The following is a 15000-nucleotide window of genomic DNA, read 5'->3' as shown; positions in this document are numbered from 1 at the left end:
AGAAGAATATCTTGTAAAAGAGACAGGTTTTTTGTTAAGCTACGCATGTTACAGTGCATGATTGAAAATCCATTTTGTTTTTGGCCTGATCAAAATGCATATCAGTTTGTTTGACTGAAAAATACTTAGACTCGATAAAATGGCTATAATTGTAACAGTCATCGCCTCTATTCGGCGATTCTAAGGCGTCCTTGAAGAGATCTTTCTTATGAAGTAATCGATCAGTAGCGGAAAAAACCCACGAACCCGTTACCTTGAGAAATTCATCCAAATTTAGGTCATAAAATGGAAGCTCATATAATGTGTTGTTACTAGACCCAAAAGACACAGTCTTACTTGTATTGTTTTCCAAGACTACGGCATCTTCTTCCTTGCATGTTCATAACGGCAGGGGCACGTGAACAGAAGAATCTAGCCACTGAGATGTTGGAGTTCTCTTTGAAATTTAGACAGGTCTTCCACTGTGTCGAAACTACGAGTTGTAGTATTCTCGTTTGCTTTAATAAAGATTCTTCCATTCTGGGTCCATATGTACTTCCATTTTAGCTTTCTTTGTTTGTTTACTTCACCGAAAAGTTGCTTCTTATAAGGCGTGAGTGATTCTGAAATGAATACATTCTCTGTGGACGTCAGATTGAGATCAGGCAGATCTTTCACCTTCTTGTTAGCCAACTTTCTGCGACTACCATAGAATCTATTTCGTGCGTCCCTCCTTATAAACTTTACAATTATCTTTGGAGGTGCATCGGCTTTATACGAGGGGATTTGATGAGCGATAGATATCTCTTCCTTTGTAATCGGGACATCAATCGCTTTGCCAATGGAGGTGACAATATTCTCACACGTACATTCATCACTAGGTTTTATGCCCGAAATTTCAAGACAGTCTCTACGCACGTATTGAGATAGTTCTTCTATTTGAGACATGGCGTCCGCAACAGATTTCTTGACTTTGCCAAGTTCGTCCTTCGCAGCATTAATACTCTGTGTGTGTTGCTTCAGCTTTTCGTTGACTTGTTGAACTTGAGGAAGCAATTTGTCGTATTTAGCATTTAGAAATTTCACTGCTTTATTAAGTTCCTCAAAATTCGCTGTTAAGCTATCAAGCTTAGAATTAATAGGACCAGTTTCTCTTCTTAAGAGCTCCTTTATCTCTTCCAATGTAGCCATATTGGCTTTTAGCGTCGAAATTTAGCGGAGCGCTAAAACACGCGTACGCCCACCATAACGACATATGCTAATCTGACTTGTCTTGACACAACCACATTTACATTGCTAAGTATCTTTTCTCTATTAGAGATGATTAGTATAAAAATCTGGGAGACACCACTGTCCTGTCACGTGAAATGTTGTCTTCCGGTTGCCGTCCGCGTCTCAAAAACGACGTCCCTATTAGCGACGATTTTTAGACGGAAAATTCATCCCAGAGGATAAAACTATTCACTGGACATGTAATAAAAGTAAATATGTTCGAGCGAAAGCGAAAACAAGCGAATATTGTGAGGGAAACTACAGTTATGTGAGATCAAAGGAACATGTGGTGAAGACACGCAATTGTATCCCTACGAAAATAATCTTACCTTTTCAGCGATTTTACGCTTGAAATTCCATCCAATGAACCACAATCCTTTTCTTTATCCTTTCCGAAGCCTTTAGTGTAATGTTTTGGCGAAAAACTTTAATAAAACCACTCCGCGATCGGTTGAAAATTTGGCGAAAATTTCGCCTTCGCATCGGCTAAAATTGCCTGAGTCGCAAAGTCCGTCATGTAGGCGTCATGAAAGCTAGAAAGTCGAACATTTCAGAGAAACTGGGGCTATTTCTCCCCAGTAAACACGCCAAATTTCAGCGCAATCCATGAAAAGGACGCTGCCCTACGAATCTTACAAGAATGGTACTTGGGCGTACCACTCGTCCTAGTCGGTTAGGAAAAAGAGTAATGAGAAAAACGGCTTTGAAGTCCGGAAGTTCACGACGACGTGAAACAGGTCCTTCTCATAGATCTTTATTTACCCTCGGATTTTTAGAGTAGCTTGGTGTAGCTAATATCTCCGAGCATTTACCCTCCCAACCATGATACACCACAGAAGACAGACCACAACACCGGGAACTACATGCCCTAATCTCTGCGACAAATGTGCGGGTTCTTTTACGTCCCACAGGATTATGAACATTGAAGGGTTGTGAGACGGGACCTCCGGCTTATCGTCCTTATCCGAGAAGACTAGAGAGTCTAACCATTTGCAGATGTAATTACAAAGGCAGCACTTTCTCCTCAGTTATTTAAAGACCCTGAGTGTTGGTCCGACCGGAGTTGAACTCACGACCTCCCGCGTGACAGCCCGGTTCTCAACCAACTGAGCCACCGGTGCGCGGTTCTCAAGTCGTCGATGACAAGACGACGACTAAATTCTTGGTTAGCGCTTGCGCAGTGACGTTCACGTTACTTCCGGTTGTCGTCCTCCGTTCGTCGTCGTGGTTGCTTAAGCTCCCTAATAACGTACAAAGAACACCTGTCATTTACTGAGAAACCATGTAAGGATAAAAGCACAATGACATATTGATGGCCGAAAGAGATCGAGGAAACACGGAACAAGAAAATAGTGTTTCGAGTGAAAGTATGATTAAACCCAAGTGATGACGACAGGGAACATTTATACGATGATGCCGCTTCTTCATCAATCTTTTTTTCTTTAAAGTTATGATACTATTGGACTCCCAAATCGGACTCAAAAACAAGGAGGTACATCGACCCCCTTTGCAGAGTTAAACTAACTCCGCGAAAGTAATTCCCAACATAGAGGTGTTTTAACTCTTCTCGGAGAGTTACATTCAGTTCAAGATTCCTCAAAGTGACCCAAAAATAGGAGTTTATATAACTCCCCTCGCAATGTTTAACTGGAATGTTAACTCCACAGAATAGTTGAATTTTACCCCAGAGGAGTTAAATTTAACTCTTATTTAGAGTTAAAATAACTCCTAAAGTTTAACTCCTATTTTAGCCTTAATTTAACTCCCCTACTGGGGAGAACAACTTTTTGGGGGATTAAAATAACTCCTTTTTGGAGTTAAATTAACCCCGAAAACTATAACTCCACCCTGAGGAGTTATTTCAACCCCAGTGCCGGAGTTAGAGTAACCCTTTGAAAATTACTGTGCGGTATTACCCCTGCACGTAACGGTGTTGGGGAAGCCTTATAATCGGGTCGCTGTTTAGTCTTTGAATCTCTGACGCATACATCTTTCTCAGTGGTGCCAGCCGTTTGATGGGTCCCTTGATTGTCTATATTAAAGAGTTCTTTTGTTTTTTCCTTTCGCGACAGATATCTTGTCGAGTATCAGCAAAATTTACCACTTCGCCTGAGAACGTGTGGTCTTCTCCCAAGCAAGTTCCAAAGCCATTCTTTGCAGGGCTTAAGGTAAATTCATTTGTTAACTTTGACAAATGAAAGAGAAGGGGAAATTTCCATTCATTCCATTATCTGTGGGAGATCAAGTTTTGTTGGCAACTTTAAATTAATTTCATTCACAACAGCAGAAATCAGCGGTGTGATAAACGGGGTATGAGAAGCGTCTTTCAAACCTGGCAGTTATTTCATGATTGTTTATAACCGACATGGTTGAATTTACGCGGGAGTGAATAGAAGAAAAGGAGAATTTCTCATTTAATCAGGTGTGTTCAGAAATGCATCAAACACGACTGAGCAACATACAAATTAAAATTTTGTAGTACAATTAAACTTCATTGCGAATCTTATAGATTTAACTTGAAAACCTTTGAAAGCCTTTTGTAAGATGACGCGTTAGCAAACGCAAACTCGTTGTCGCGAGGGGAAGATATATTTAGACCCTTGGCGAGATGAGATTCACTTTCAATTGTTTTTCAATGTCTAGAGAACCTTATTCTATCAAATTAAAAAAAAAAACGCCTCTCCAATTTTTGTTGGATACCTTCAGCATCGAATTGATGAGCAAAGCCCCCTGTTCTCGTTTTCTTTAATGAGGAGGACAAAAGGAGGCTCTGCCTGAATCTTTGAAGCCACCGCAGGGCGAACTTCTGGACTAGTCAACCTTGTTTTCTCTCGTCAAACCGTTCTTTTTCAGTGCGGGCATCCGTTTAGGGATAAAACCGATGGTTATAATGGAGCCCGCTGTACCGTGAAATACCAAGATGGCGGCAAGTTCTGGCATATTAGGTGTTGGCTCGAGACTGTATCCTGGCAACATGTAGTGCATAATCCATAAAGATCTTACTCAATTCATGCAGAGTCTGTCTCAAGAACGCCGAAATTGAGCAATCAAAAGAAAGGCTCTGCTAGCAGGGTGAAAAGAACGATGCAATTTATCCCAATACTATACTCAATGATTCACGCAACAACTCATTATCAATTAATAATAATAATAATAATAATAATAATAATAATAATAAAGTGTTAAGTGTTATGAATGCGTCTTTGTCGGCTATAGTGTCCACTCTGTCGTCGATTCTCAGTTTTGTCGCCATGGCTTTGTTTTCTTTATGGATTGCTTGCGTCGTCTCGGGTTGGGCTTTCTTGTAAGATTTTGTGATGATTTTTTCTAGCAGATCGTTGTATGTAGATGGCTCTAGTTTGTAGAAGTTAGTCGTTTTGTCGGCGGCGATTAGTAGCGTGGGTTAATTTTTGATGCGGTCGGTGTCTTCTTTCAGCTTATTGAGGAAGGGGTTGTTTACTTGCTTGAATTTTACGGACTGGATCATCCTTAGCATGTCGTCCTCAAAATCTTTTAATTCTTCAAAGGGAGGTGGGTTCTTGGTTGATTTGAAGCCGTAAGTTTCCTTTGAAAACGAAGTCGTGTCGGGATTGAGAAAGAAGTGGGCTTTCCAGCGCATTCTCCATAAAAGCTGCTCGATGACTCGTTGAAGGTAGTCGCTGCGTGATGGTAAAGGAATATTCTTTGTTGAGTAGCTGATGTAGAATTTTTCCATTGCGAATTACCTTAGAGTGCTCGACAAGGCTAAACTTGGAGCGGGTATAAAGTGTGAAACTTGGTAAAGCGATGGTAAAGAATGGTATTCTCATTCAATCCCCTGATGAGTGGTCGACCAGGAAACAGGCTTGTAGGGATGAACTTGTAGTTTGTTTGTTTTTTTTCTTCCATATATACTTCGCTCTACTTCTATGTCTTGAGCACTGTAATCAGGGGGACGCGGGTTCCATTCCCACTCACGGCACATACGTTTTTCATTCAAAAAGGATCAGTAAGTAGTACTTCACTGCTACTGGCTAGTGACTACATTGTTGGATTGCCGGCTTCTTCATACACACAAAGGTATAATTAATTAGCCGATAGCCTGTGAATCACCTTTGGGTGACCCAATGTAGTCCTGTTCCTGAATGTTAAACATTGCCGGGAAACCCCGGCGTGGCTAACCAGTATCTTCACTGATTGCTCTGTTGCCAGCAGGGTTGTCGTGATGGTGTAGTGGTTATCACACCCGGCTAGTAACGGGGGGACATGGGTTCAAATCCCGCTCAGGGCAAATTTTCTTTCAAACATTTATTCAGTTAAATATATGATTATTTGGGGTGTGCATTGTCAGGGTTTCTCTCCTACCCTTTATCTATCTCTCTCTCTCTCTCTCTCTCTCTCTCTCTCTCTCTCTCTCTCTCTCTCTCTCTCTCTATATATATATATATATATATATATAATAATTTGAGTGTACAAAGAGCGACAGCGAACTACTAGCAGAACCATTGAATGAAAAACATATTGCCGTGAGTGGGAATCGAACCCGCGTCCCCCTGGTTACTAGTCGGGTGTGCTAACCACTGCACCATCACGACAACCCTGCTGGAAACAGAGCAATCGGTGAGGTGATTGGTTAGCCGCGGGGTTCCCCGGCGTTTAACATTCAGGAACAGGACGTACATCGGATCATCCGAGGATGATTCACAGGCTACCAGCTAATAACAAATTATTTTTGAATTAACAAGGCTGGAAATCCAACGATGTAGTCCCAAGCTAGTAGGATCCGAAGGATACACAACGCTTTGTGTATCCTTCGGATCCTACTAGCTTGGGACTACATCGTTGGATTTCCAGCCTTGTTAATTCAAAAAAAAAAATATATATATATATATATATTTTTTTTTTTTTTTTTTCTCCTACACTCTCTCTCTCTCTCTCTCTATATATATATATATATATATAACTAAAACTACAGAATATACGATACAATATAACAAAAATGTACGTATCAGTAACTATAAAATACAATGACGAAATACTATACTATAAAAGGTTAAATCGAAATATGAAAATTGAAAATTGAATAATGTATATACGAAAACTTCAATGTTTCTTCAAATAAGATTTTGCAGTAGAGCAAAACTGATTATAGTTAGTGATATTTTTAATATTATGCGGTAGTTTATTAAAAAGTTCTGAGGAGATGTCTTGAAAAGTTCCTTTTTCCTGTGGTCTGATTAGGTTTATTGTGGAACTAGAGCGTAGGATACGCGTGGACTTTTGAACTTCAGCTGTAGCGTATTTTGGCCAGTCTGGATCGTGGATTGCCCTGTGGGTGGCTTTCAACAAATGCAGGTCTCTGCGTTTCTGCATCGGCAACCAGCCAATTTTCGTTAGTTCCTCAGCTGAGTTTACATATCGCCCAGTTACAAAACTTGCAGCACAAAACTGTAACTTTTGAGTCGTTTCAAAAAATACTCTGGAATAGGATTAACCACCAGGTCACCATAGTCCATCCTTGACAACACAAGCTGCTCAGCCAGCTGCTTTCTTAAATGAAACGGTGTAAAGTTTTTAATCTTCCTTAGACTTCCCAATATACCTTAGCAAGCGGTGGATAAGCTATGTACATGCGTCTTCCAGTTGAGGTTTTCGTTTATGAGAAGTCCAAGTAATTTAGTTGACTGTATGTGTTCCAAGGATTTACCATCCACGTCAAAGTTTGTTTGATAAGAGAAGATTGAGTGTGATCTAGATATTTGTTGGGTTGAAAATACCATACATTTAGTTTTGAAAATATTAAGAGCCAGGTTAGAGTCACTGGACCACATCGTCAGTTGTTTCAAGGTGGTATTCATCTCTGCCTCAGTACGTTGTAAATTGGCATACTTACAGTGTTTATAGATCGTGGTGTTCCCGCTTGATTCTTTGTAGTATTCCCGTCTGATTCTTTGTGTCTAACTTTTATTTCTACTGTTATATTTGTTTGTTTTTTTATTTACAATGTGAATGCTTTTTGAATACTGTCAATGATTACAGTCATGCAAATATAGCTCATGTTGTTATTGTTTTTTCAGGTGCACCCTACTGCACTAAATTTGGACACTTTTGATCCACCACAGACAATCACCATAACGCCAACAATACCTGTCCGCGAATCTGAACGTCGTGGTCTTCCAGCGATAACGTTCTTTACACCGCGAGAGGTGACAATTTTGGAAGGCTGCGAAATCCAGCTTAAAAAAGGAGTTCAGTCTGTCGAAATAAAAGTGAAAGCTTTAAGTGGACAGCAAGTCTCCGAGGGTCTCAAGGCTATCATTCCAAAAATTTTTTATCAAAACAGTCTATTCTGGAACCATAATGTTGGTCTTCCGACCATCTGGGTAATGATTTCCGTTCTTCTTTTATTTCCTTTTTCTTTCCATTCAATAATGCCGAACAAATTGACATCAGTATTTGTGTCTATAATTTTGTTAATGGCAATGCACATCGACATTTTTAAAATGCTGCGGATTCACTTGCACAGCCGATTTTTTCTTTGTATAATAAATAAATAAAATCGTTTGAACGAGGAACCGCGGAACCTGCGGAACCACTTCAAGGACCGCGGCTTTTTTTCCTCAAAACAACGCTAGACTATTGTTTCTTTGAAGTTTTAAAAATTGAACAATTTTTTGTCTTCTTTGTCGTTATCTGCTGATCTTGGCAGCGGATAGCTCTCGAAAGCGCGGTGAAATGGATCTGGTCACATGGCGACCTCTCGTCATGGCCAAATGACGGAAAGCTTTCGAAAGATGAAACCACCTATTTAAAAAAAAGGAACAGATCTGTTATGTTGAATCTGTTATGTTTGCGTTCCAGTTGGAATTTCAAAGAACATTTTCCATACTTTCCTATTAGATTTATATCTGTAATTTGGTGATGTAACAAAAACATTACAAGTGACTAGCCAAGATAACATTATTCCAGTTTGTAATTGTACTATTTCGGAGCTGAAAACTGTAAAAAACTAAAAGCCCGCCATTTCTAAAACCTAGACGCGTCAGTGCGGAGGCCCCAAGATAAGAGGCCCGGTTGTTCAGTTGCTTTTCTTGCTATTTGATTTGTTACCCTTTGATTTCTCTATCTGGGTTTAAAAGTCAGTGATATTATATATGTGAGGAAAGTTTTGCTTACCCTCTGATTTTAAAGGCCTTGCCGGTAAAACCCTTTACCGCACAACCATTACATGCAAATACATGCATATGAAACAGGTGATTTCGAGTTACTTGTTTTTAAAGCAATGCAAACGGATCGTTAACTTGCTCCATCTGCAAAACCTTCCCGCCATTCGGACATGACGAGAGGTCACCATGTGACCAGGTCCAGTCCACCGCTCTTTCGCGCGCTATCCGTTGCAATTTTTTGAAACTTCAAAGAAACAATAATCTAGCTTTGTTTCGAGGAAAAAATGGGTTTTTAAAGTGGTTCCGCATGTTCCGCGGATTCCGTAGGTTCCGGAGGTTCCGTGGCCCGTGATTTCTCATTTTAGTAACACCCACTTGAACTTGCTCGTGCATTTGGGGATTTATGGTCACTCGTGATGTTTTGAAAACCTTTCGAAACATCACTCTTACCCATAAATCACGAAATGCACTCGCGTTCATACGATCTCCTTGACTTGTATCATATACTACATTATGTGAAGGAAACTTTTGATTTGTTTTGGTTATTTCAACCACAGTATTTCAATCCTTTATTGATATGACATGTATACAAGTCGTGACAAACCCAGGAGAAACCATTTCCAGCCTTAACCCCGATGTTACATGCCTACGGAGGTCTTTTTTATCTGCACTTTTCTTCTGGGAATTGATATATTTCCTCCCTTTCCGTAGTATCTCTCACTTTTCTTTGCTTTTGTACGTCCTTCAGGTACATATAAAGGCAAAAAAGGAGATAGAGCAGTGCAAATCAACGGGAGATCCACATTTCTTGACACTTAAGCCGCTTAACTTTGGACGGTAAGTATATTACCTAAATAAACTACTACATGTGGCTGATATGACGGCAGCTAATGTCCGCGGATGAGAGATTGATTTCCCGGGACACAATACACCTTATTCCAAAATGGCCGACAATTTAGTATTCTTTTATTTCCTTGCAAATTGGTCCTTTCGGCCTCGCTTTCAAACGTAAATTTTAAAGGAAAATTTAACCTTGAGCGAGGCCAAAAGGGCCAATTTGCAATCAAACAAAAGAATACTAAATTGGCTGCCATTTGGAATAAGGTGTTTGACTGATTGTCCAAGCATTCATAACAACGATTCCATTCGTGCTTGTTGGATATGAGACTGGTACCATCTCGTATCCAACGCGCGCTCACGGAAAAAAATATTGTTCAAAATTTGTTTCATACACTTCCTAAAAAAGAAAAAAGTTCAGAACAAAACAATGGCATCTAAAGTATTTTTTAACCTTGCAAGCACAATTTCGAATCTCATTGGACTGCCAGTTTCTGTGGAAACATGAAATGAGTAGTCGACTCGGTCAGCTGAGTCCTTCTTAAACAATAACTGAGGTGTGGTTTATAAATAAGTGTTCTGATTTGTAAGCGTCGAGCAATTTTCCTTAAACTCCATTTTACCTGGAAAAAGTGTGAATAAACGTTCGTGGTGTTGCCGTTTATGAAACAGCTGCATTCTATGCATCCTCCCTTGGAGCTTGCTAAATTGACTTTGATGGTATACCCAATCGACCAATTTCGATACATTTAAAATCAGTCATAGACAAAAGACATCACCTCAAGGGTCCGAGGTAAAAACTCATACAAATTATTCTTTTATTTCCCAGAGCCTCGAAATCTTGTTTATTGCTTTAAGTTGGATATCGAAAGTGGTCTAAGAGTTCTGGGCTTCTAAGAGGACAAACGCATAAAAAGCTGACGTCAATATGACTTTTCAAAATAACAAAACCCCGAATGGTTAATTGCCGGGTAAAATGAAGGGAAAAGACGCCTTAACACCCGTAAACATGAATTTTATTCAAAGTGACGCCGTTGTTATTAGCTTTTCTCGCTTTCTGATTGGCTACTTACAACAGCCAATAAAATTTCATTGGTCAAAAAGTTGACAGTTTAACAGTTGCATTTTCGCATAGATTAAAACTTGTTCTGTCTGTACTCTTTTTGATGATAAAAATAAGCCAATGAGAGCGCGAGAATTTCGACAGTTCTTGTGAAATGACCTCACGAGGCTGGATTCAGGGAAAAGTGACGTAAAGGCTTAGTACCTTCATTTTCGTTCTCAGATCCTATCGTTTCTCTTAGCGGCTAAGGGGGCCGGGTGGCTCTGGGGACGAGAATGCACTAGCTTAAAATTTCAGCGTGTGAATGCAGCTCAATATATATGCAAAACGCGAGTTAAAGTCTGCATTGTGTTCTTAAACTAGTGAGCCCTTTACGTCATTTTCTCTTCGATCCAGTTCTCACAAGACCTTAAAGTTAGTAATGGCGAATTAAATAGGAAAAATTCAGTTAAAATAAACATGCACTCCGTACTTCACGATTCGGCACATGTGAAGTACGGCGTCCGAATTAGGCCTTAGTGCTTTGTTAACACAGTTGTGAAATCCAAATTTAAAAAAGATGATCTTTTGGTCACAGGAGCACTTTAACACAAAGCTGCAAAACTACGGTGGTTTCTAACTGGTTTCAAGTGCATGAGTGAAAGGTACAACAAGATTCGTAGTCTTTCAACATTTTCTGAGGCTTTGTTCCGTTTTTTCTTCTGATTTCCAGGCTCTTTACATTTCATGAGAAAGGCGATTTTATCTTATACAAGAACTCGGAAAGGCACTTTGAGGTGAGACACTTGTTTATTTGTCTTCGTTGATCGAAGATCCCTGTCTTTTTCTCCCGTTCAGGTTCAATATTGATGTCAGCGTACTAATATTTGGCGACATTTTTAAATCTAACAAGCCGCCTGGAAGCGTTAACGTGGGATGCGCTTCTCGGCACTCTGGTTATAAGTTGAAAATAACAAATGTAATGTTGACTCAGCACTATTCTCCAAAGCAGACCTGCGTGACTCATCACGCAATCTTTCCTGGTAGCGAGCCAAAAAAGGTAACTAAGTACAGCATAAGCAAGACTATTCGTGACCGTTTGGGGCCTGGGCTCTTTATATGTGTGTTTCAACACTCGACTTTTTCCGTTGGTTGGTTATAGATGATCTTGGGAAGATACAGTAACTAGGATCAGCGGCATCAGCTGCTTCGTGGAATCGTCCTTGTAAAACCGTTGAGAAGTAGGAAAGTTATGTTTTTGTCAATAGATTTCTCGCGTCAAATGCAATTTTACCAATGGACATTTACACCGTTTTTGAGGCCATATTGGTTGGAGAACAAACAAGGCCTAAATTACAGTAATAAAGCATTAAAACCAAGGAGAAAACACCATAACACAAAACCCGGTGTAGCCATCACGTCACCCCTGCGTACAACCATTTCAGCTGGGTCATTGACAGCCACAATTAATCACTGACAACTCTGTTCTTCAATTTGATAAATGTCTTACTTGAGTGAAAGTTATGATTTTACAGAAAAATACAAACTTTACAGTAAGATTTACATAATAAGCAAATATACATTATATTAAAAAAAATTCAATCCCTTTGGTGAGTGCTTTGGGGTCATCCAGTTTACATTTTTATCCATTCATTTATCCAGCTACTACTTTTATTTCTTTAGCGTGCATTGCTCAATAATGTTAGAGAGATTATAAAATTTTAAATAAATACATTTATTTTATCTTTTTGTGCATAATCAAGTTTTACAGTACATTTGGCTGTTTATGCGTAAGGAATGACACCAAAGAAGGTCAATTTAACATTTTGTCCCTCTAAACCGTTGCATTGTGGTATACCTTCTCTTCGATATTTCCACGTTTTTTGCGGTTTACACTACAAGTTGTCCTACACCAAGAATAAAGTAAAACATAAATGTAATGAACAAACATTGGTGCATAATGTTGAAACCAAATTTCAATGCGGGGACATTACTGATAGTTTAAGTTTAATCCTGGCTCACTCACTGAGATAGTAGTAGTATTGGTGTATTTACTTTAAATCATGAATAGTTGATGGGCCAAAAACATTTAAGATCAATGGCCTCACATTTAGTACATTACCTTCAGATTTAGATAAATTTAAATTATATTCACCGCAGTAAATATGAATGAGCACGGAATGGTTAAATCAAATACTGCAAGTAGTTAATATTATCCTGTCAGTGGCATATCAACAAAAATCTGATTCGCCTTGAATTAAAAATGACATTTCCCTTCTTAATTTAAAAATTACACAGATGACAAGCCCTGGTTTATATATTTCCAGATATCACACATTAAAATACACATTTTACAATTTGTATAAATTAAATCTATAGATGGCAAGAGAAATTTTTACCTCCCCAAATAGAACCAATTCACAAATTTTCATTACAGTACAACCTGAAAGCCCAAGGGCGGTAACCACTTCATCATTTTTTACTAATGTATAGATTTTTTGAAAACATTATCACTGCTTTTTAATATAATTTGCTAGTAACATAAGACTTAAAGGAGTCACAATAACATTAATATAATCAAGGGTAGAACTATCTAATAAGGTAATAAGTTATTATTTACTAATTGGTCCCTTTTATAAATCTTTTTTAAAATCTAGTATACCCTTATGATTACTGTATGTAATTGAGAATATTATTTTGGTTTCATTAAATGAAAGAACGTGAAAATTTTAAGTAAGTATGTATTGAGAGTGTTCGCATATGCAAATCAAATAAATGTAGTGAACCAGGTAAGAATTCACCTTTCGTCTCATAATTAAACGGAATTCCGCCCGACGTATCTGTCGAGATAAAATTGAAAACGGATGTTCTTTCAGAGAATTTGAAATATCTGATATTGCTAAACGATGACTCAAAGACATACGTCGAGATCATTCCACTGGTTCGCTGTAGGGTGCATTCGAATTCTACTTGGATTTAATCGAAGCCTTCGAGATCGAGGATTTCGCTTACTCGAGGCACCCTAGAGTTTAGGGCCGTGTGCAAGCTGGGCACTAGTATGGCGGGTAAAGCCTAAATCGTGCGTGTTTTCTGATTTTTGCGACGTCAAGGTGACCAAAGCTGTAAAATTAACTGCTAATTTTCTCGCGTTCCCTTCGGTAGTTTTTTTTTAATTGGCTTAGTTCTAACCACATACAGTTCCTATCAAATAACCTATCTTTGTTAAAATCTGTCAGAGCTAATCGAATGTATTTAGAAAAATGACAATTTACAGAATATTGGCAAAACCGTCTGAGCAACCTTGACTTTATACCACTTCGAAATTTCAGGCAATATTATTTCCATAATGTGGCAAAGAGTAAAATTTCACCGAAGAAAAGTGTAAATATTAAGGAATTTGGGTCAAAAGTAAGAATTTATCTGCCTGTCATTAGATGTGATGTTACCATGGTAACGGCCATAAGCCAAAAATTGACACCCAAAAAATAAGTCCTATTATATCGTACCCATTCTGGTAAATCTCCACTCGTGCCCTGTATTGAGGGTATTCGCAATTACTCTAAGGAGCCACCTTAACCTCGTTGTACCACTCTCTTCCCAACAACGGACTTTGATCGGGTTTTTCACACTTAGTGCATTCGTTGCCATACATTCACTTACATGGACAAATAAAAGATGTGAACTTGTGAGTAATATTGAGCATACCCTAAAAGAGCGTTGCTTCCCCAAGCAAACTAAAAGGTCTGCTTACAAAAACCGTGAATAAAGAAAAAAAAACCCGCTTTTTGATTTTTAAAAGACCGCCTTCAAGGTGTACAACGAATGACGAAAGAAGCAGAAGTAGAAATCATCGCTTCGAGCGCCGCTATGTTTACATCACAGAGCCCGGTTTGGAAACTGGAAGCTACAATTTTCAACAGCCAATCAGAATAGAAGTTTCCTTTGTTGATTTTTCCATGGAAAGTTGTGTGAAGACACTGTACTTGCACACTTTGACCTATTCCTACCCATAGGAATAGCTGTGATACTTCAAATGTTAGAATCGGAGCTGCACTTTTCCATCGTTACGAAAATGGCTCAGAGCGTCTAGTTGCCAACGCTTCAAAGACTCTTTCCGAAACGCAACGAAACTATAGCCAGATACAGAAAGAAGCATTATGAACTGTTTTTGCACTGAGATAGTTCTACCATTTTCTCTACGGAAGGAAGTTTATTCTTGTGACAGATCACAAACCTTTGCTCTCGCTGTTTGGTCCCACAAAGGCAACTCCTCAATTAGCTGCTATTCGTCTGGCAAGATGGGCTTTGATGTTAAGTCAGTACGAGTACACAGTAGAGTACAGGACGACTTCTGATCATGGAAATGCAGATGCACTAAGTCGTTTGCCAGCTGGCCCCGACTCTTGTTTCGATGGAGAGGAAAGCAAGGCGGATAAAGATTGCATTTGTTCCGTCAACACCATTGGTTTGCAGGTTAATCCAGGAGACCCAACAGTGCTTCCGAAAGAAACAGCAAAGGACCGGGTGTTGGCGACTGTAGTACGCTATACTCGAGAGGGTTTGCCTTTAGGAAAGGTTCGCGAGGAAAGCAATGGCCCTGGGGACACAGCTTACACAGTAGAGGCATTCAAGAAGATTCGTGATTCCCTATCAGTGTCCAACGGGTGTCTTTTCTACGGAGCTCGTGTGGTGATACCAGCCAGCCTGCAACCAAAAGTGTTGGAG

At 39.3% G+C, this 15000-nt stretch overlaps 1 protein-coding gene across 1 annotated transcript in view; it reads left to right on the top strand.

Annotated features, from left to right (window-relative positions):
- Nucleotides 1-15000, top strand: part of LOC138016692 (von Willebrand factor D and EGF domain-containing protein-like) — a 135381-nt gene that overhangs the window by 8627 nt on the left and 111754 nt on the right. The window contains exons 4-7 of the mRNA XM_068863885.1: nt 3324-3419; nt 7308-7613; nt 9145-9233; nt 11009-11072. Coding sequence (XP_068719986.1) covers nt 3324-3419; nt 7308-7613; nt 9145-9233; nt 11009-11072 — 555 coding nt within the window. The remainder of the gene's footprint in view (nt 1-3323; nt 3420-7307; nt 7614-9144; nt 9234-11008; nt 11073-15000) is intronic.

This window comes from Montipora capricornis, chromosome 9 (genome assembly GCF_036669925.1).
Source record: "Montipora capricornis isolate CH-2021 chromosome 9, ASM3666992v2, whole genome shotgun sequence".
In the NCBI taxonomy this organism is placed as follows: Eukaryota; Metazoa; Cnidaria; class Anthozoa; order Scleractinia; family Acroporidae; genus Montipora; species Montipora capricornis.
Note: the sequence above shows the minus strand (reverse complement) of the source record. Positions and strands in the feature narration are given on the sequence as shown.